The sequence below is a fragment of the Indicator indicator genome, chromosome 30 (assembly GCF_027791375.1).
Source record: "Indicator indicator isolate 239-I01 chromosome 30, UM_Iind_1.1, whole genome shotgun sequence".
NCBI lineage: Eukaryota > Metazoa > Chordata > Aves > Piciformes > Indicatoridae > Indicator > Indicator indicator.
In genome coordinates this window covers 11,966,479-11,987,332 of record NC_072039.1, presented here as the reverse complement: position 1 = coordinate 11,987,332, position 20,854 = coordinate 11,966,479, and the positions used below count along the sequence as shown (strand labels likewise).

Here is a 20,854-nt window from a genome sequence, read left to right as displayed (position 1 = left end):
TCACAGAGAGGGTGATTGCCCATTGGGATGTGCTGCCCAGGGAGGTGGTGGAGTCGCCATCGCTGGAGACGTTGAAGAGGAGACTGGATGAGGCACTTAGTGCCATGGTCTGGTTGGTTGGATAGGGCTGGGGGATAGGTTGGACTGGATGATCTTGGAGGTCTCTTCCAACCTGGTTGATTCTATGATTCTATGAATTCAGAACATCTTGACCATGCTTTGTGTTCTCCTAGACGCCTTTTCGGTCAGGCTTTTGGTGTGAGCCCAGCTCGGTGCCCAGGCCTGATGGCATCCCATGATAGGGCGTGTGGAACGGTGCCTGTGGCAGGGACCCCGTCAGCCTTACTGTCCCTCTCTCCTAGGTCTCGCATCCGCCGGGAGCTCTTCATCGAGGAGATCCAAGCCGGGAGCCAGAGCCAGGCGGGGTCGAGCGACTCCCCCTCTGCCCGGAGCAGCAGGGCCGCCCACAGCTCCGAGGGGGACAGCTGCGATGGTGTGGATGCGGAAGGCCCAGCTGAGGGGAAGGCGAGCGGCCCGGAGGCGGAGGAGTACAGCAATGCAATCACAAAGTCTCAGGGAGGGTCAGCGGAGTCAGCTTTCGAGGCGGGGGAAGAGGCACCGCAAGGCACCGCCAGGTCTTCAGAGAAAGCGGAGCCGTTCCAGGCGGAGAGCCTGGAGGACACCGACGACGAGGGCAGGCTCAGAGCGCTGTGCCAGGGCTCTCCGCCGGCACCGCCGCGCCCGGGAGAAGCTCCGGAGACACTGCCAAACTCTGCCACGGAAGGGGATGCCTCTACCTCAGCTGCCTCCACCTCAGTCCTTACGGGGGAGAGCTCCTACAAGTCGAAAGAAAGTTCGGAGAAAATCTCCAGTGTGCCAAGTACGAGCTCGACGCCGGCCTCAGGCTCACAGAAAGCCAGCTCCCTGCAGAGCCTGTTCGGCTTCTCGGAGGCAGCGAGCTCCAGGAACACGCGAGACAGCTCCCTGAGGAAAAAGAAAGCGGCCAACTTGAACAACATCATCCACCGCCTGGAGAAGGCTGCGAGTCGGGAAGAGGCCGTGGAGTGGGAGTTCTGAGATTAAAACTGGCCCCAACTCGGGAGAGCTGGGAAGTCAAAACTGGACCTCTACTGGTTTTATTGTGTTGCGCACTTAACCGCCCTGCGGGCCACAGGGCAAAAACGCCATAGGCCAAGGTGCATATAGAAAACAAACAAACAAACAAAAAAACAAAAACAAGGAGCGTGAAGCCCAATTTATGTTTGTGTTTTCGAGGGAGAAAACTGAAATGTTGTAGTCAAAGCTTTTTTCTTTTTTTTTTTTTTTTTTTTTTAAATTGTACCCTGAAGTGTTTTTATTATTGCCCTGAAAAGTGATTTCCACAGTTTCTGGAATTAACTCATACAGCTTTGCCTTGTGCCCTCCTTCCTTGGTGTGGGCTTTAAAAAAAAGAAAAAAAACAAAACAAAAAAAGAAAGAAAAAAAAGAAAAAAGAGGGGGAAAGAAAAAAACAACAAAGAAACAAAAAAAAGAGAAGAAAGAAAAAAATCAAAACCCACATATTAAAAGGGGGCTTTTTATCTGCCATCTAATGGCTACAGAGCGATAATACACTATTATCTTCTTAAACCAGGAAAAAAAGAATAATAAATAAAAAGGGGAGATTTTGCAAAAAAAAAAAAATAGATAAAAAAAATAAAAATGAAAAGTTTTTTTGTAGCTGTTCAGTTGCCACTAAGAGATTGCACAGTCAAAGCGACTCTAAACACACTAGTTTGGATTCCTACATATTTTCAAGATTTAAAAAAAAAAGAAAAAAGAAAAAAAAGAAATCTTCTTGTTTGAAAACTTTGGAATTTAACAGAAAAAAAACCGAAAAAAAAGAAAAAAAAAAAGAAAGTTATTACACAAAAAAAAAGAAGCAAAACAAAACCACATTTACTCCACGTATTTTTTAACAAAATGAAACAAAAAAAAAGTCACATCAGGAAAAAAAAAAGAAAAAAGAAAAAAAAAATCTTAATTTGTGGTAGCTGACTTTAGTGTTTTTCTTGTAAGTGAAATAGAATATTGACACGTAGTGCACATTGTTTCATAGCTTTAACTGATCCTGGGCTTTTGCAGGCCAGGGTTTGTTTAATACACTCCATTTTAGGCCAAATCAGGACAACAAAAAAATACAAACAAAAAAAAGAAGAAGAGAGAAAAATCTGACTCTAGGTATTTTATAATCTGCTTTTTAACCTCTAACCACAGAGCACGCTGATCAGACCTCATATCTAGGAGGTTTTAGGAGACAACTTAGAAGCAGCATGTACTTGATCATTTCACTTTGGGTGCAGCGTACGACTCTCCTGGCGGCACAGGCGGAGCGCTCGGAGCAACCCTCGGCCAGTTCACATTTCAGCCTGCTCCTCGGGGCCGCCGGAGCGCTCCTCTGGCCCAGCTCTCGTGTACGATTGTGGCACACACCGCTGAGAGGGCACTCGCAGACCTTTTTTTGCCTGCTGTTGGTGGCCATTTGCTGACTCCCTTCCCACCGCGAGCACTGATTTTAAATAACCTTTTAGTTGTGGGAAGAATCTTTTGTTGTTGTTGTTGTTGGCGTGGATAACGATGGCGATGACCCAGACCGGGATGGAAACAACCCAAACTCCAAACCAAAACGTTGATTGCTCTCCAATCCCCAAAGTCTTCGCCCACAGAAATCCAAAACCTTTGATTTTTTTGGGGGGGTGGGAGGGAGGGGCGTTGATTTTTATTTTTTAATTTAATTATTTTTTTCCCCCCCATTCTTTTATGCACAGGTCAGGGCTGATCCAAGTACAAACCCAATTCTAACTTGTCTCTAACTCCTCCTTGTTGTCTATATGTATATGCGTGAAGCATAGAGGTGCGTGGAAGGATGCGTGTGGGTGAGTTGTGTGCGTGCAATTTTATACGTCTGTGTATTTTCTTACCTACTCGTGCACACGTAGAGTGCATTACTGCCACCTTTTCTCAATAAGCTGGTTTATCACTTATGGCTTCTACAAGGGTTGGTTTGGTTATTTTTTTTTGGCTCATTTAGGCTCCTTTATTGCCATATCTTTAAAAACTAACAATAGATGATTACAGAATATATATATATATATAAAAATATATATATATATAGTTTGGGTTCGTTTTGGTTTGTTTGTTTTGGTTCTTTTGGTTTTGGTTTAATTGGTTTTATTTGGTTTTGGTTTTATTGGGTTTGGGTTTTTTGTTTTGTTTAGTTCATTTGGTTTGGTTCTTTCGGTTTTGGTTCTTTTGGTTTTGGGGTTTTTTGTTGTTTTTTTCTTTTTTTTGGTTGAGGTTTTTTAGTTTTATTTTTTGTTCTCTTTGGTTCTTTTTATTTTTTTCATTCTTTTGGTTTTTTTTAAATTGGTCTTGGTTGTTTTGATTTTTATTTTGTTGTTTTTGTTTTGGGGTTTTTGTGTTTTTTGTTTGTTTGTTTTGGAGTTTTGGTTTCGTTCTTTTGGTTAGTTTCTTTTAGGTTTGTTTTTTTCCATTTTGGTTCTTTTGGTTTTATTTCTTTTGGTTCTTTTGGTTTTATTTCTTTTGGTTCCTTTGGGTTTGTTTCTTTTTGGTTTTTTTTTTGTTTGTTTTGTTTTGGGTTTTTTTAGTTTTGGTTCCTTTGGTTTTGTTTTTTCGTTTGTTTTTTTTTTTTTACTTTTGGTTCTTTTTTTTCCCTTTTGTTTTTTGGGTTTAGCTTTGCTTTGGTTTCGTTTTGGGTTTTTGTTTCTTTTTTATTATATTTTTCTTTTTGTTTGGGGTTTTTTGTTCTTTTTTATTATTATTATTGATTTAATTTTTTTTTGTGGCTTATTTATAGGTGCTGTATTTTATTATCTGATTGTTAGGAAGGGATGAAAGGGGGCAAAATATTCTTTAGAGGGATAGACTGCCGGCAGTATTGGGTATAATTTACAAGATGTAGTTGTCATACTGTATATTATTATTGATTGAAGACTTTTTTGGACCTTATTGTGTATCATTGAACTTTTTGTCTTAGGTCAGCATCTTTTTTGATGACACTTTAATGGTGCATTCATTACTTCTTAAGTTTAATTAATATTACTTTTTCTTTTTTCTTTCTTTTTTTTGTTTCTGATTTTTTGGGGGGGGGGGAGGGAAGGGAAGGGTGGGGGAGAGGAGTTCCGACTTTAAAGGTGTGTTCCCAATATTACACCTCCAGCGTGCTTGTATTAACTCATTAGTAGGCTTTTTTGACTGTAAGATGTGAACAACCACCTTTCTTGCATGATGTTTTAGAACTTCTGTATTTCATTTACAGTCTCTTTCAACAATGCAGCAGCAGCACTTAGCTCGACTCAGTACACTAAAACCCAACCCTTTTCATGATGAAGAAGGCTCTAGGAGGCTGAAAGGCAGGGATTTGATTCCTCTTACTGCTAGCTGTTTCAGGATACCTCCTTGGGTAACTGGGGACTTGTGATGCAAACTTAGAGTTGAAGAGCAGAGAGAGCAGCTGCCCCTTTCCAGGAGGAGCTGAGGAGACAATTGGTGACAGCAGACAGCAGCCTGTGACATGCAGCACCTGCTGGAAGCAGGGACAGCTTCCGCTCTGGAGCGCAGTTAGTCCAGGGCAAGGGCCAGCAAGGGAAATAAGAGTGGTGAAGCAAAGTGGTACCTCTGTACCTGTGCAGCACCCTGGTTTGACTTGCCAAGCACAGCTCCATCCCTAACCCCTGCTGACAATGCAGATACCTTAACACGAGGCAGAGCCAGCCCAGAAGCAAACCTTCTGCCTGGAAGGTGCAGATGTTTCCTTAGGTTCTTCGCTTTGTTTCGTCGTCGTCGTTTGGTTCAGGTTGGGTTTGGTTAGTGAGTTCTAGGCAACCCACTTGCCAGTCTGTCCTTGTCTGCTGACTGGAGATCCAGGAGGCACAGTCAGGTGGCTTCTGTGGGCTTTCTCCTGAGCGAGGGCTTTTGTTCTGTTGGGCGATTTGTCTTTAAATCAATATCCCCCAAACTGTTCTTGTGCCTGTGTCGATACAATTGCATTCCATGATGCTTACTGAGAGCTCTTGCTGCATTACATGACAGCAGAACTGTACTCACAGGTGGAACACAAATGCAGCACTTAAGGTCAATCTCTCTTCTTAATAAGCAATACGTAAGTGCCTTGAAACTTCAGACCTTTCCTCTTCATTTTCCTCTTGATCTTTGGGTTGCTTTTCAGGTTTCCGCAGGTTCTTTAGGATTCTTCAGCATCTGCCCAGTTTTTAAGGCTGTAATGATTTTTTCAAAAAGCATATCTGTAGCTTGCCCTAGAGGAAATCTTTCTTTTATAACACTAACTGTTAACTCTCCATTATTCCATTTGAATCATGTCATTTTGCTGGCTAAAGACAGCATTGCTAAGCCAGAGATCACTCCGTCCTGCCGAGGGTTGTCGCTGGGCTCGAGGATAAAATCCATCCAGTAAAATGCTGTCAGGATTTCCTAGACTTTTGGCACTTTATTAATGGCCTAGCTCCTGTTGTTGGTTCGTATTTAATGATCTGTGCTGAATATGCATTAGCCTGCTGAGATGCTCTTGGGGTGACCTGGGCTGCCCTGCACTTGGGGTTCCTTAGTACCCCCCTTCCTTTAAGGACAGGGGCAGATGAGCACCCTCAGACCAAGCTTGTGGTGTTTAAATAATGTTCCCAGCTCTTTGTTTCCATTTTTCAGCCAAGGTCATGGCTGCTTTTCTGGTCCACTGGAAAGTAAATTGGATGAGCCTGAGCCTGCACTACTGCTAAGATTTTCTTGTTGGAGACGAGTTACCTGCTGGCTTCCCAACCTGGTAGAGACCTCCCCGGTTGAGAGCCTGAACTTGGGCAACCCTGAAAAGTTTCAGCTCTTACTTCAGATGAGTGCAGCATTTGGAAGCTTGTAGGAAAAGATCTCTTGCAATTACTTTTCTTTTTTTTTTTTTCCTTCACTTTAAAATGATAAAAAAAAAGGAGGAGAAGAAATGCCAAAGAGTAGCATGGTGACTTTTTGCCCTCTTGGGTCACGGATCATGCAGGAAGGGAAGGTTGTTATTCAGGGACGTGTGGCATGGAGCTCATCTCCTTTTGTAGAGCTCAGAGTGTGGCCACAGAGCCCTTGCTGGCAGCATTTCTTTTCCTGACAGATAAAAGCAGAGGGTGGTTCAAAAGATCTGGAAGGCCAGAGTCTGGGGTTTGGGTTTGGGGTTTTTTGTCCTTTAAAAGCATTTTTATTTTCTCTTTCTGTTTCCAGTTCCATGCTCTTGCTCAAGCTGTGGGTGAAGGGCCCAGGCTGTTTGAACCTGGATACCTTTCTCCTGAAGCTGAAATGGTTGATTTTTCTCTCTGGATGGTTAGGAAAGAAAAAAAGTGCAGTCCTTTGTTTGCTAAAAGCAAGGGAAGAGTGTCCCTTGGCAGAGGGGTCAGGCAGTGGCCTTGTCAATACCTTCCATTTTTGAGGATGCACATTTCAGACTTGAACTACAGGAGTTCATTGGCCAAAAATGCATTTAATTGCTGTTGATGCCATAAATTTGACCATTTCCTTGAGTCATCTGTAAAATGCCTCTAAGCAGAGGCACTCTTTAAGGGAACCTCTATCAGCACTCTCTGCCCATATCATGAATCAGTATTTTAGTCATAAGCTCCTTGCAGCCACCAGAAAGATTCATCTTAAGAGTTAAAAGGAGATTAAAAAAATGTGCCTTTCTCATTAGGTGAAAGATCTCAGTGTTATTTTCATGTACCTTGCTCACCCAGGAATGATGTAGGGAAGGAGCTGCAATGGACACAACAGAATTCTATGCAATGTTCTCTCAACCAATTGCTTTCAAAGTTGCTGTTTGGGAGAAATGGCAAGTTAGAGAAGTGCATCAATTCAAACTGCTGCAGAGCTGATAAATGCACAGGAAAAAAAAAGGAATATTGAGGGAAAGAACAGAAAATGCTCCAGAGGTGCATCCCCAGCAGCACTCTCTGCCATTCCTCATCTTAAACTTCCTCATTTCAAATGTTCTTAAAACATATATGAACTAAAAATGCTCCTGGCAATAACAGGGAAGGCTAGAAACAGAACAAAAAACCCCAATCATTTTGGCTATAGAGAAATTATGAGACACTAAAGAAAATGGAATTGGGTTTGGAGACTTCTTTACACTCGAATCCAAAGCAGTTGCTGTAAGCTAAACCCTCACAGTAATCTGGACCAGTGCCGACAGGGAGGCTGCAAAGAACTGAGCTGTGAAGGGGAAGTGGTGACATTTGTAATGTGCAGAGGGAATCCCAGAACCCCAGCATGGAGGGATCATCCAGTCCAAGCCCCCTGCTCCAGCAGGGCACCCACAGCAGCTTGCCCAGGAGCACAATGCCCAGGGGGGTTGGAAGCTCTCCACACAAGGACACTCCACAACCTCTCTGGGCAGCCTGCTCCAGGCCTCCAGCACCCTCACAACAAACAACTTTCTCCTCCTCTTCACATGCAACCTCCTGGCTTCCACTTTGTGCCCCTTGCTGCCCCTTGGCCTGGCCCTGGGCACCACTGAGCAGAGTCTGGCCCCAGCCTCTTGCCCCCCACAGCTCCTTTAGCTCTTGCTGAGCATTGCTCAGCTCCCCTCTGGGGCTGCTCTTCTGCAGGCTCTCAGCCCCAGGGCTCTCAGCCTTTGCTCCTCACAGAGATGATCCAGCATCTTCACAGCCTCCACTGGACTCTATCCAGCAGTAGATTCCTGTAGGGCACTTCTTTGCTTTCTTTGTGTCTCAGTGGGTTTCTTAAATGATCTTTTCTTTCTCCTTCACCCTGTGGACATCTCCCGAGGCATTCTCTGTCCTAGAGCCACTGCGTGTGGCTGAGCTCTGAGCATCTCTTGATGCCTATCAGACACATAGAAGAAGAAAAGTCAGTTCTTAGGTGGGGGCTGGATTTAACTTTCACTAAAACCACCCCAAGTCTTTCCCATGAGTGAGTGGCAGTTTTGGCCCTGATGAGATTCAAGCTGCTTACAGCCTCCAGTTCTTAAATTTATCTGCAGAGCAGGGCTCGGCTCCCTCCTGTGCTGCCCTGTGCTTTCCCCCTGCGCTTTCTGCTGCCCCACTGTGTGCACATCAGCATTTTCTCCCTTTGTGCTGCAGAAACAATCAGTTACTTAAAAAGAGAAGCTAGAGAGTTTCCAGTCTGTGCAAACAGAGGACTTTCTAAACCAGCAGTTGGAAACCTTGTGGGATAGGTTTGCCCTGCAAGGAGAAGCAGTGGCATGGAATGCACGAGATCGGAATTTCTTCTCTTGGTCAGCCTTCTTAGGCTGCAAAGTCCCTGTCTCCTTCAAGGTTTTTCAAGCTCTAAACTGTAGAAATATCATTTCACCTATTTGCTCTTTCCTCCCCAACCCTTTTATGGGCTCTATTGACTATGCCATATATAAAATACAGTTAATAATGAACTTTACAGGTAGAAAAGCTCTTTATGCTATGCCTAGGGACTGATTTGTCCTACATGACCAGGTCATGTACTCTACCCTACCCTCTTAATATGCAAGGAGATAAAGTTTTTATGCTCTGAAGGTGAGATTTATCCTTTTGGAGAAGGTTAGCATTAGGCCTGTGCACTGAAGTTTTCCAAAAGCCTTAAAAACAGGGATGTCATTGGTGCCAGCTCGCTCCTCAGGGATGATTTCCCCCCAGCCAGTTGGGACTGTGGCATATCAAATAGAAGTTACTCGTTGCAAAGTCATTTGCCAGTTGGAGAATTCATTGCTCTTTATTAGTAGGCATCCCCTGGTCCAGCCAAGGACTGATGGAGGCATCTCACCTGCTTTTGCCAATCCTGGGGCCTCTGGGTCAAACCCAAAGTCCTTGGCTGGCTGTGAAGTCGATGTTTCTACATCTGTATTATGACTGGAAAAAAACCCCAAACTGATCTGATTCCCAGGCTTGATTATTGCCTTTGCTATTCACCAAGGTGTTCTGGCATCAAAGGGAAATGCCTCCTTGTAAAAAAATTATTCAGCTGATTGGATTTTCCCCTTGTCCAGCTGTTCCATCAAGGACAAGTGCTGCCATTGTTCAGGCTCTCTCTACTCACAGTGGTGTTGGTAGATTTTTAATCTTTTTTGCAGCAGTTCTGTAGACTCCTCCTCATGCCAACTGTTGGTTTCATCATATCATCTCGGTTTCTCTCTATTGTGAGGCAGCCAGTTGCAGATAGTGACTGAATTCTTCACCACAGCAAATCAGGGCAGCAAAAGTAGAAGGCCTGGAAGTCCTCCTGACTTTGTCACGTCTGTGACTTTGTAGTTGAATTTTAGAGCTGTTTGTCCTCTGTGGCACAATCTTCTTCCAAAGAAGAAAAGGAAGAGTCATTGCAGGAATTCCTTGCCCTTCCAGTGAAAAACCTGCTTCTTGCCTCCTTGCTGTGTAATTCTGTGGTGATGTTGGTCCCAGCACAGGCTCTGGCAGTAGCAAGAGTAACAGTGTTGAGCTGCTTTATCCTCTTCTGTCCCCAGGGGTAATTCCTGGGATGGCTGAGAGGTATTCAGTGTCTGTGTGTCCATCATTCCAGTATGGAGAAGCCCCTCTGGGTGTGTAGTGTTTGTGTGCTTTCTCTCACTGGTGCAGTAGAATCTCTGCAGCCAAACTCATGAAATTATTTGGGGTGTAGGTGAGTGTGAGGGCATAGGACCAGTAGCAGGCTACCCAGAGAGGTTGTGGATTCTCCTTCTCTGGATGTGTTCCTGTGTGTCCTGCCCTGGGTGCTCCTGCTTTGGCAGGGGGGGTTGGAGCAGATGATCTCTAGAGGTCCCTTCCAACCCCTGCCATTCTAACATTCTAAGATTCTAATGCGTGGAGGCTGCCATTTTCCCACCTGTCAGTTAAGTTCCCTGCTGGAAAAAAAAGGGATCAGCCATGGGAGAGCTTGGATTGTTTGAGAGATGCAGGGTTAGCAAGCAAGGAGGGGAAAGATCATGTTCAGAATGCATGAAAATAATTCCAAGGGTCTGAGGGTTGCAGAAGCCAAGGAATTGGAAGGGACCAGTTGGTCTGTAGGGTTTGGTTCCATACAGCCTGCAGGCAGCTCACATCCCACATTACCTGAACTGCTGCATCCATCCACAGTGGGCAGTGAAGGGATGTTTGGAACAATCACAAAACCAGCTGAGCAGGAAATGAAGCCAAGCATCAAATTAAAGCAAGAAGTTCATCCTTGCCCTCCCTGAGCTGAAAATGCAAGTATTCTTGGGAATGAGATAGAAATTCTGTGTGAGGCAGCTCCTCTTTGGAGGCAGGCATCTGTGAGGAGAGATGGAACTGGGCACTTGACTCGCTCTGAAGTACAATCTTACCTCCCAGTAAGGACAAAAAGCTCTTTTCTACAATCAGTCTTTCAATCAGACTTCTCTGGCTTTCAGTACCTGACATGAGACCCTTAGTGCTATTTTGATGTGTTATTTATACCTGGGTAAATGATTAGTAGCTTTAAAAGTGTTTCCAAAGTACCTAGTTACCTCTGGATGCTGGTACAGGCCGTACCGGGAGTCCTTCAGCTCCTCATTGCTGAAGGAGATGTGTGTGGAATCAGCAAGGTCACATCTGTATCCCACTTGTCTTTCTCCTTGATCAGGGCTTCCATTTCGTTCTCACCTCTTCTAGAGTCATGGAGATAATGGATCAGGTGTGGGGGAAAGATTTTAGTTTAGCTTGAAGTCGTTTTACTTCCATTCCATAGCCATCTCATCAAATCCCTCGGTGGTATCACACTTCCAGCTTAGCTTTTACTTTTTGCTCCTCTCCTAAAACTTACTCTTTAGCCAACTTTCTCTCCTTGGAAAGCTATGTGCCTTATTTCCTAATCTCTTGGTGGAGAATAATCTAAAGCACAGTGATCTAGATTGCAGCATTCACAGCCACTTTGCATTTGGGGGTGGAGGAGGAAGCAAAGCCCAAGCAAGGAGCGCGGCAGTGGCCCGATGTGAGTTGCCCCTTTGAGCACTTCAAACACTGTGCATCAAGTCTGTGTGCAATAGAAACCCTCCTGCTGCCTTTGGAGGTCTCAGCATCAGCTCTAGTTCAGGAGAATTCAGGTTCTTGGGGGGGGGGGGGAAATGGGGGGAAAGGCTATCCCTCTGGATTGGCTCCAGCAGCACCGTGGGGTCTCGGGTTAGAGGATCCACCATCACCTGGCAGCATTTGTGCTCAAGGCTCGGTCTCACCTGGCGGCCTCACAGGTCTAACAACACTCATGGAACACTGCAACAGGTTGCCCAGGGAGGGAGTTGAGGCCTCATCCCTGGAGATATTGAAGGTGAGGCTGGACAAGGCTCTGAGCAACCTGATCTCATGGAGGATGTCCCTGCTGACTGCAGGGGGGTTGGACTGGATGAGCTTTGGAGGTCCCTTCCAACCCAAACCATTCTATGGTTCTATGGTTGGTTCTATGACTGCAGCCATTGCTGAGCGTGCCTGTGTCCCTTTGTGCCGTTAGTGACATTGCTGTCTCCAGAGCCACCTTGGTCTCTGGGTGCTGAGGCCCTGCAAAGTCATTCCAGCCTTCATCTGGCCCAGTGAATGAGAGGCTTCCCCATGCTGCCACCCCAGCCCTTAGCTGCGCTGCTGCGCCCTTTTCCAGGCTTGCTCTCTCTTACAGCATCCGAAGGTGAAAAGCATAAAGAAAAACAATCTTCATATTTCCTATTTATGAGATGTAATTTTTAACAGTTTCTGAGGTTTTGGTTGGTGGTTTTGGTTGGTTGAGCCAAACACAGCAGGAGGTTACATATCCCCTGAAGGGAGGTTGAAGGACCTTTGGGTTATCCCAGCTGTGGAGCAGGGTGGCGTTGGCTCATGGTAGCATCCATATCATGGTGCCGCTGTTGTGGTGGTTTATTTTTCTTTAGAGCAATCATTTTTGTTGTTGTTTGAAAAAGGAAAACAAGTATTTTATCTAAATGCCTAGTAAATAATATTATTTAAATAGCTTTTAGGACTGAGAATAAGAAGCCTTAGTGGGTGAGAGGAGAGACTAAAAATATACAGAGGGAGAAAATACCCTGAGCCTCCTAGAGCCTCTACTGAGAATGTCATGAAGCTGCAGTGCCCCTTGGTCAAAGTACTTTTGAGATTTGAAATGAGAGACTGGTTTCCTGTGATGTTCATCTCTGTTGGCATATGGTTTGCATTTCTGAAGTCAGAGCTGATTTTTCTTCTCATTCGAAGTTGGGGAAAATAATTTAAAAAAAAAAAAAGAGGGGAAAACCAAAACAAAACCCAAACAACAAACCAAGCCACCTTGTGCAGCAGCAACTTCTCCTGGTGTGAGCTCTGGAAACACACATGGTGGTGCAATGATTGTGCTGGAGGGCTCGGTGAGGTTGCTTGCAGTGTCCAAACACCTTCGGGCAGGCTTGTCCTTGGCTGGGCAGCGCGTCCCGAGGCAGCCGGGGAGAAGCCGTCGGGGCCAAAACGCTTCGAGACGGCCCCCCAGCAGGGGCAGTGCAAAGGGCCCCCGGGCAGCGCCCACCCAGCCCTCCTCACCAGCAGACCTCGTGGTGGGCACGGCTGGAAGGTGCTGAGCTAGCTGCAGAGCACGTCACCCCTTCTATGGATCTGGAAGCAAATTTGCACTTTGCCTTTCGAGGCTGTCCCACTAAAAACCATCAGCTGCAGTTCCCACGCGAGGCTCTCGCCTTCTGGCGGAGTCTGAGAGGAAAAATCAGAAACAGGTTCAAAACAAAACAACACAAAAAACAAAGCCCTTTGGTAACTGCTGGATAACCTCTGCAAACTGAAAGGTTGTTCCTGTCAGGATCCTCTATGCATTTCTGTCTCCAAAAGCATTTTTTTTTCTGCTGTTCCCTCGCTGGAAACGCTGCGAGAACGTCACAGAGACAAACCTGGGCGTTAATTCCAAAGCTAGACGGAGGCTGGCTGGGGAGAGGAGGGGAGGGTGGGAGGTGATAGGGAGCTCTTCTTTTTTTGGGGAGGGGAAGATTGGTTGTTTTGGTTTGGGTTTTTTTTCATTGCTTTCCCTCACATCCCTTTTCATGCCTTTTCTTTTATTCTTTTTTTCTTTGTTTTTTTTTTCTTTCTTTTCCTCTGTTTTTCTTAAGAAATGAAACTCTTTTGCATTTGTGCAATAACTACTTGCCATGATAACGGGCAGCCCTTGGAATTGCCCTGACTACTAACACAGCACAAGGTGAACTCGAACAGAAAGTGGTGTACTTGTTCCTGAGAACTTTTGGATTTTTTGGGGGGTTGTTATTTTTTTTCCTGTTGTTGTTGTTGTTAATTTTAATTTTTAATAATAAGCTCAAAATTTTCCACCCCCTTTTTTTTTTTACCCCAATGTATTGTGGTGTCTTTACATATTTTTAGCAGTATTTTATATATATATATATATAAAAAAATATATATATATAATTTTTTTTCCACACCCCCCTCCCCCTTTCTCTGTAACGCACTAAGTCTTAGCTGGTTTTTAGAGCTTGTTTGTTATATTCACAATCACAACAAAAAAAGCAAAATAAAAAGGACAAAAAAAAAAGACAAAAAAAATTTTAATCCTCACAAAAAAAGATTGACCAAAAAAAAATTAAAATGTCTTTTCTCTTTTGTTTTTTCTTTTCTCTTTTCTTTTCTTTTTTCTTTTCTTTTCTCTTTTCTTTTCTTTTATTTTATTTTTTCTTTCCTTTCCTTTTCTTTTTTCTTTCCTTTCCTTTCCTTTTCTTTTTTCTTCTCTTTTCTTTTCTTTTTTCTTTTCCTTTTCTAATTTTTTTCTCTTTTTTCTTTTATTTTCTTTTTTTCTTTTCCTTTCCTTTACTTTTTTTCTCCTTTCATCTTTTAATTTCTTTTAGTTTCTTTTCACTTTTCCTTTCTTTTCCTTTTTTTTGTTTGGTTTTTTTTTTTCCAGTTCTGCTTCTTTGTTACAAGTAGCTTTGAGAAGCCCAAGTTGCGTTGCTGTGACTTCCATCTTTTTTTTAATGTAACATTTTTCTTTCTTGTCAGGAAAAAAAAAAAAGAAAAAATAATTAAAAAATAAAAGAAAGATTAAAAAGTAAAGAATTTCTATGGCTGGCAGCAGCAGGGCCACGCTCCCTCCGTCAGCAGACTTGGCATTGTTTCTTCTGTCTTTGTTTGGTTTTTAGCCATATAATTGTTTGTTCTCAGCACTGTACAACGGTTCCCTATATGATATGGAGAAGCAATATCACTGTATGAAACTCACAACGATGTATTATTATTATTATTATTCACTAGCACCCTAGGTGTGATAATTGAAGTAAATATCTTTTATACAAACACAAGGACGACGCCTGGGCTCTCTTTATTCAGGTTGGAGACCTCCCTCCCCCCACCCCCGACTGAGGCCATGCAGCAAACATTTACATTGGTTTGAAAAACAAAACCCAAAAGCAACCAAACAAAGCAAAACGATCAATCAAAAGGTGGAAAGGCGGATTGGGGGCAAAAAAGAGATGTGGGGTGAAAGGGGGGGGGGGGGGAATAAATATAGCAGAAGTGGAGAATCGGATGGAAAAAATGGAATGTGGGGTGAAAGGAAAATAAATAATAACTGAAGCAAAAGTGGGAAATTGGATGAGAAAAATGGGATGCAGGGTGAAAGGAAAATAAATAATGAATAAATGAAGCAAAAGTGGGAAATTGTATGGGAAAAATGGGATGCAGGGTGAAAGGAAAATAATGAATAAATGAAGAAAAAGTGGGAAATTGTATGGGAAAAAATGGGATGCAGGGTGAAAGGAAAATAATAAGCAAAAGTGGGAAATTGGGTGGGAAAAATAGGATGCAGGGTGAAAGGAAAATAAAAAATGAAGCAAAAGTGGGAAATTGGATGGGAAAAATGGGATGCAGGGTGAAAGGAAAATAAAAAATGAAGCAAAAGTGGGAAATTGGATGGGAAAAAATGGGATGCAGGGTGAAAGGAAAATAATGACTAAATGAAGCAAAAGTGGGAAATTGGATGGGAAAAATGGGATGCAGGGTGAAAGGAAAATAACTAAAGCAAAAGTGGAAAATTGGATGGGGAAAATGGGATGTGGGGGTGAAAAGAGAAATCAAAAGATGGTAAACGGGATAGGGGAGAAATGGGATGTGGGGTGGGAAAATAAAAGATGGGAGATTGGATGGAAAAATGGGATGCAGGGTGAAGAAAAAAGATAAAAGGTGGAAAATGGGATGTGGGGTGAAAAAACATAAATAAAAAGATGAAAACTGGGATGTGGGGTGAAAGGGGCAGGGGTTGGTGGGGAGGTTTCTGTGCGCCCAAGGGAGCAAAAGTGACTTTTTGTCTGCGGTTTTACAGGGGGGGTGGGGGGAAATGTTTTCAATAGCTTGAATATTTTCATTATGTTGAATGGATTTAATATCTTGAATGTATTTAATACCTTGAATATATTTAGTATCTTCAATATATTTAGGACCTTTAAATATATTTAATACCTTGAATATTCAGCATTTAATCTTCAGTATTCAATTTCTTGGGTATTCAACCTTTAATCTTGAATATTCAACAGTCTTGAAGGTTCAGCATCTTGGATATTTTCAACATCTTGGATATGCAATGTTCAATGTCTCAAATGTTCAATAATCAATATTTAATCTTGGATATTTTCAGGATCTTGGGTATTCAATGTTCATTATTCAATATCTTGAACATTTTCAGTATCTCGACTGTTTTCAATACCTTGGATACTCAATATTCAACACCTTGACTATTCAATAACCAATATTTAATCCTGGATATTCTATATCCTGAATAATTTCCATATCTTGGGTAATATCTTGAATATTTTCAATATTTTAGTTATTCAATATCTTGGGTATTCAATGTTTTTTATTCAATATCTTGACTATTTTCACTACCTTGACTGTTTGCCACACCTTGGATATTCAGCACCTTGACTCTTCAATAATCAATATTTAATCCTGGGTATTCCATATCCTGAATGTTTTCCATACCTTGGATATTCAGTATCTTGAATCCTGAAGTGTTCCCTTTTCAAACTAACCTTTTCTGTTGTTGTTTCAGTGACGATCAAGTATGGAGGTTCCTGCCACAGTCAGTGGGAGGTGGGGGATACCTTCCTGGCCAGAAAAGATGGGCAGGGAGGGTTGTTGTGAGGGCTCTAACAATGCTTCAGGTGATGTGAGAAGCTTAAAGAGGTTGTCTGAGGTCAGAAATCAAAAGGTGAAAGGAGTTTGAGGGGAGAGACCATTGAGAAAGACTCAAAAAAATGGAAACTAAAAAGAACTTTTGAGAGAGGCTCAAAATGGAAAGTGTAAAAGAACATGGAGGGAGACTCAAACATGGAACCAGAAATGAACCTTTCCCAGCTATTTGGCTCACTTTCTTGCCACACATACTTTATGGAGAGAGAAAAATCCCTCTTCTAGTGCCTCGGGAGGTGATGTGCCTCTAACAACCCTGGGTGCTTACAGAGCCCAGAGTTTGGAGTGTGGTGAGGCAGAGATTCTGCCATCCCTCAGTGGAACTGGGGTTTGAAATCCAGTTGAGGAACTCTAGTTTGGGCTTCAGGTAGAGCCTCTGTGTGTGGTCTGCTTGTGTCTGGGTATCTCACTGGCATCAGGTGTTGATTGGTTAGAGGGTAGGAGGGACCTTGCCAGGCTGGACAGATGGGCAGAGGCCAACAGGATGGCATTCAACAAGTCCAAGTGCCTGGGTCTGCACTTTGGTCACCACAGCCCCAGGCAGTGCTACAGGCTGGGGTCAGAGTGGTTGGAGAGCAGCCAGGGAGAAAGGGACCTGGGGGTGCTGGTGGACAGCAGCTGAACAGGAGCCAGCAGTGTGCCCAGGTGGCCAAGAAGGCCAATGGCATCCTGGCCTGCATCAGGAACAGTGTGGCCAGCAGGAGCAGGGAAATCATCCTGCCCTGTGCTCAGCTCTGGTTAGAGCACACCTTGAGTGCTGTGTCCAGTTCTGGGCTCCTCAGGTTAAGAAGGACATTGAGAGACTGGAAGGTGTCCAGAGAAGGGCAGTGAGGCTGGGGAGGGGTCTGGAGCACAAACCCTGTGAGGAGAGGCTGAGGGAGCTGGGGGTGTTCAGCCTGGAGAAGAGGAGGCTCAGGGCAGACCTCATTGCTGTCTACAACTACCTGAAGGGAGGTTGTAGCCAGGTGGGGGTTGGGCTCTGCTCCCAGGCAACCAGCAGCAGAACAAGAGGACACAGTCTCAAGCTGTGCCAGAGGAAGTTTAGGCTGGAGGTGAGGAGAAAGTTCTTCACAGAGTTGTTAGAGGCTGGAATGTGCTGCCCAGGAAAGTGGTGGAGTCACCATCCCTGGAGATGTTCAGGAGGAGATTGGAGGTGGCACTTGGTGACATGGTTTAGTGGTCATGAGGTCTTGGGTGACAGGTTGGACTTGGATGATCCTTGAGGTCTTTTCCAAACTTGTTGATTCTGTGATCTGGAGATTATTCTGAGGGACCTACATTTGTTGCCATCACCTCCTGCAGGACACATCTTAGGTATTTCTCCTAGCAGGCTGTGAGCTCAGGTGTTGGTGCATGGCTGTGCCCTTGGGTTCCCACCTTAGTGCCTCCTCAGAGGCTGAAGTTCCTGTTGGTCAGCTTTGTTCTGTGTGGAGCTCTGGAGAGCCAGGCTGGGACTGTGCTGTAGTTCTGTCCCAGGAGGGCTGGCTGGCTGGCCTGGGGAGCTTTCAAGCTGGGCTTCCCCACCACTCCCTGCAGCCCTTGCTGGAGACATCCTAATGAAGTCATGCTTGGGAACCCCAGTGCCATGCAGCACCTCACCCAAGTCAGTGGCTGTGTTTTGGGGGGGGGGGGGGGTTGTGTTTGTGTTTGAGGGGGGTCTGGCTGTGTTTGTGGGGGTTTGTATTTAAGGGGGGGCTGGTTGTGTTTGAGGGGGCTTTGGTTATGTTTGAGGGGGTCGGGCTGTGTTTGAGGGGGTTTGTATTTAAGGGGGGGGCTGGTTGTGTTTGAGGGGGCTTTGGTTGTGTTTGAGGGGGTTGGGCTGTGTTTGAGGGGGACCTGGCTATGTTTGAGGGGGGATTGGTTGTGTTTGAGGGGGGGGTTGGTTGTGACCTTCCTCTCCTGCCTGCCCTTCCTCTCCTGCCTGCCCCCCCTCTGCTGCCTGCCCCCCCTCTGCTGCCTGCCCCTCCTCTGCCCCCTGCCCCTCCTCTGCCCCCTGCCCTTCCTCTGCCCCCTGCCCTTCCTCTGCCCCCTGCTCCTCCTCTCCTGCCCCCTGCTCCTCCTCTCCTGCCTGCCCCCCCCTCTGCTGCCTGCCCTTCCTCTGCCCCCTGCCCCCCCTCTGCTGCCTGCCCATCCTCTGCCACCTGCCCTTCCTCTGCTGCCTGCCCTTCCTCTCCTGCCTGCCCGTCCTCTGCCCCCTGCCCCTCCTCTGCCCCCTGCTCCTCCTCTGCTGCCTGCCCTTCCTCTGCCCCCTGCTCCTCCTCTGCTGCCCGCCCTTCCTCTGCCGGCAGCTGGCAGTGAGCTGCAAGGTGGGCACTCAACTCGCTGAGCTTTGTGGCTCATTTTGCTCTTCCCCAAGGCCACCTCCACAGCTGTGTCTCAGGGCAAGGATGGAGAGGGCTGTGGGGGGCTTGCAGAGGGATGCTGATGTGTGGTGCTGAGTGTGGCAGCAAGGCTGAGAGGCCTCTTCCCTCTGCTCCCAACCCTCCATCGCTTGGGCAGATGGAGGCTCGAAGTCTGTCCCGGGGGTGCTGGATGTGATCTGCTTTCTGCTGTCTCTTTGGCAGCACACAGAAGTGAAAATGGGAAGGGTTGTTCTTGCTGCCTTCACTGCTGTTAGTCCCAGCCCTTGGTGTCCAGGACTGCACATCTGCACTCATCCCTGAAGGATGGTTCTTGATGTCTCCTCTTCAGCCTCTATAGCTGGAGGGCAGCCTCACTGCTTGTGGTAGTTTTAGGCTGTGCTTCATTTTTGGAGCTCTTCCAGGGCTAAAGATGAGGTGGATTGTTCTAGGAGCTGCAGATGGCTTTGGGAGATGTGATCATCTGCTTGCTTTTCTCACCCTCTCTGAGGGTCTGCAGAAGGTCTGATTTGAGAATAACTTTGTGGCAGGTACAGAAGTGGCAGACAGGGACAGCCTGATTGCTGCTTGTAAGCAGAGCTGCAGACCAAGGTGATTCCCAGACTAACATCATCCAGGCCTCTTGGCTACTCAGGTGCTCTTGGAGCCAACTGACCTTTCCCCCTTTCATGGAGATTTCTAGAGAGGTTGATTTAAAACATCCCCAAAGCCCAGTTGCTGTGTGACTGCTGTCGTGGTGGTGGGACCTCTGCAGCTCTTGCTCTCCAACACTACCCTGGGTGATGGGGACTGAGGCCACCAGGTCTAGCTGAGAGGTGTCCCTGTCCATGGCAGAGAGGTTGGAGTGGATGATCTCTGAAGTCCCTTCCGACCTGAGCCATTCTGTGTTTCTATGATGTTTCCTCATCACTGCATGTGAGGGGAGGTGGAGCTCAGGAGATGGCTCAGCTGGGCTTTTGCTCTTCAGCTTCTGGACTAGGCTTGAGAGACAGAGCTCTGGAAAAGCAGTGCTGAATTAGCCTCTTTCCCCTTGGCCTGCTGACAGCTCACAGCAGTGGTGGCCCTGGGGAAAAAGGCTTTGCATAAAGTTAAGCCACGTTGAAGGACTCCCACAGAACCCTGGAGCATGCAGAAATGCTGCCCTGCTCTGTGGAAAGGTCAGGACACAACTGGAACCATGAGATGTAGAATGGTGACAGGTCTTTGACAGCCAGTCTGTCATGGGCAGGATTTGGGCTCAGCTCTTTCTTCCTTGCCATCTTCACAGACCAAAAAGAGGACAGGGGAAATCACCTGGTTCATCCCAGGCTCCACCTGCAGTGCATGGACAATTCCCACTCAGCTCTTCAGCTGCAAAGCACAGGCTCAAGCCTTCGAGTCTTCCTTTGAACCTCCTGGAAGGGCAGCAGGACTTTGGGCAGTAGCTGAGCTGCCTCTGTCAGGCCAGGAGCCAAGCATTGAAACTGCACCTCAGCTGGTGCATAAACCTGGGAGCTCTGGCATGGGGCAGAGCTTCACTGGCACGGGAAGGCTCAGGGGAGAGAGATGCCAAGAGTCCTGATCTTTTCTTTCTGCCTGGGGAAGGCTGAACCATTTCAGCTGCTGAGCAACTGCCCACAGCAACCTGAGCACTAGCCAAAGTGACCCAGCATGGGGTAGGGCTGAGCCAGGGGCAGAAGTCAAAGTGGCAGACCAAGGCTCCTGCTTCTCCCTTTGGCTCCTGCTCCTGGCATGCTCAGACACCACTGTTTGTGTTGAGTCAGTCTCCAGCTTTGTGCTGGGTTCTTTACCTTCATCTCAAGGTGCTCCAAGACGTGGTTATCTTCCCATCTCCTTCCTTCCAGTCAACAAAAGCCTCTTCAGCCCTTTGAAGCAGAGGTTTTGGTGCACTTCAGCTGAGTCCTGAGCAGGCAGGTCTTCAAAGCAGGCTCCTGGTGAGCCACAGCACTTCCCTGCTTGTTGGCTTTCTCTTGTTCACAGTTATGCAAACCCAGGGAGCCCAGAGAGCAGCACAGGGGGATGAAAACTCAACCAGCAGGCAGAGCAGGGGTGAGCTTGGAGGGCAGCATCAGCTGCTTGGCAGGGCCTGGCCCCCTGTGTGCTCCCAGCCTGCAGCAGCGCCACTTAGCTCTGATTTCCTCGGGGCTCAGGGGACACACAGGAGCAGCTACTCCACTCTGCTGGCCTGGTGGCAGACCTGCCTCAGCCCAAGTGATCTCTTCATCTGGCTGTACCCTGAGTAATCAAGCCACCATCTCCTGGCATGATTGCCTCTCATTTATTTATGTCTGG

The 20,854-nt window shown here is 46.0% G+C and overlaps 1 protein-coding gene across 6 annotated transcripts in view; it reads left to right on the top strand.

The window, feature by feature from the left end:
- Positions 1-20,854, top strand: part of CUX1 (cut like homeobox 1) — a 384,575-nt gene that overhangs the window by 340,658 nt on the left and 23,063 nt on the right. The window contains exon 24 of one of the 6 annotated variants that reach the window (XM_054394422.1): positions 363-1,077. The exons of the other annotated variants lie outside the window; for them this stretch is intronic. Within the exon in view, the coding sequence (XP_054250397.1) occupies positions 363-1,077 (715 nt within the window). Of the gene's footprint in view, positions 1-362; positions 1,078-20,854 lie in introns of those variants that run through there. 6 annotated transcript variants of the gene reach the window in all.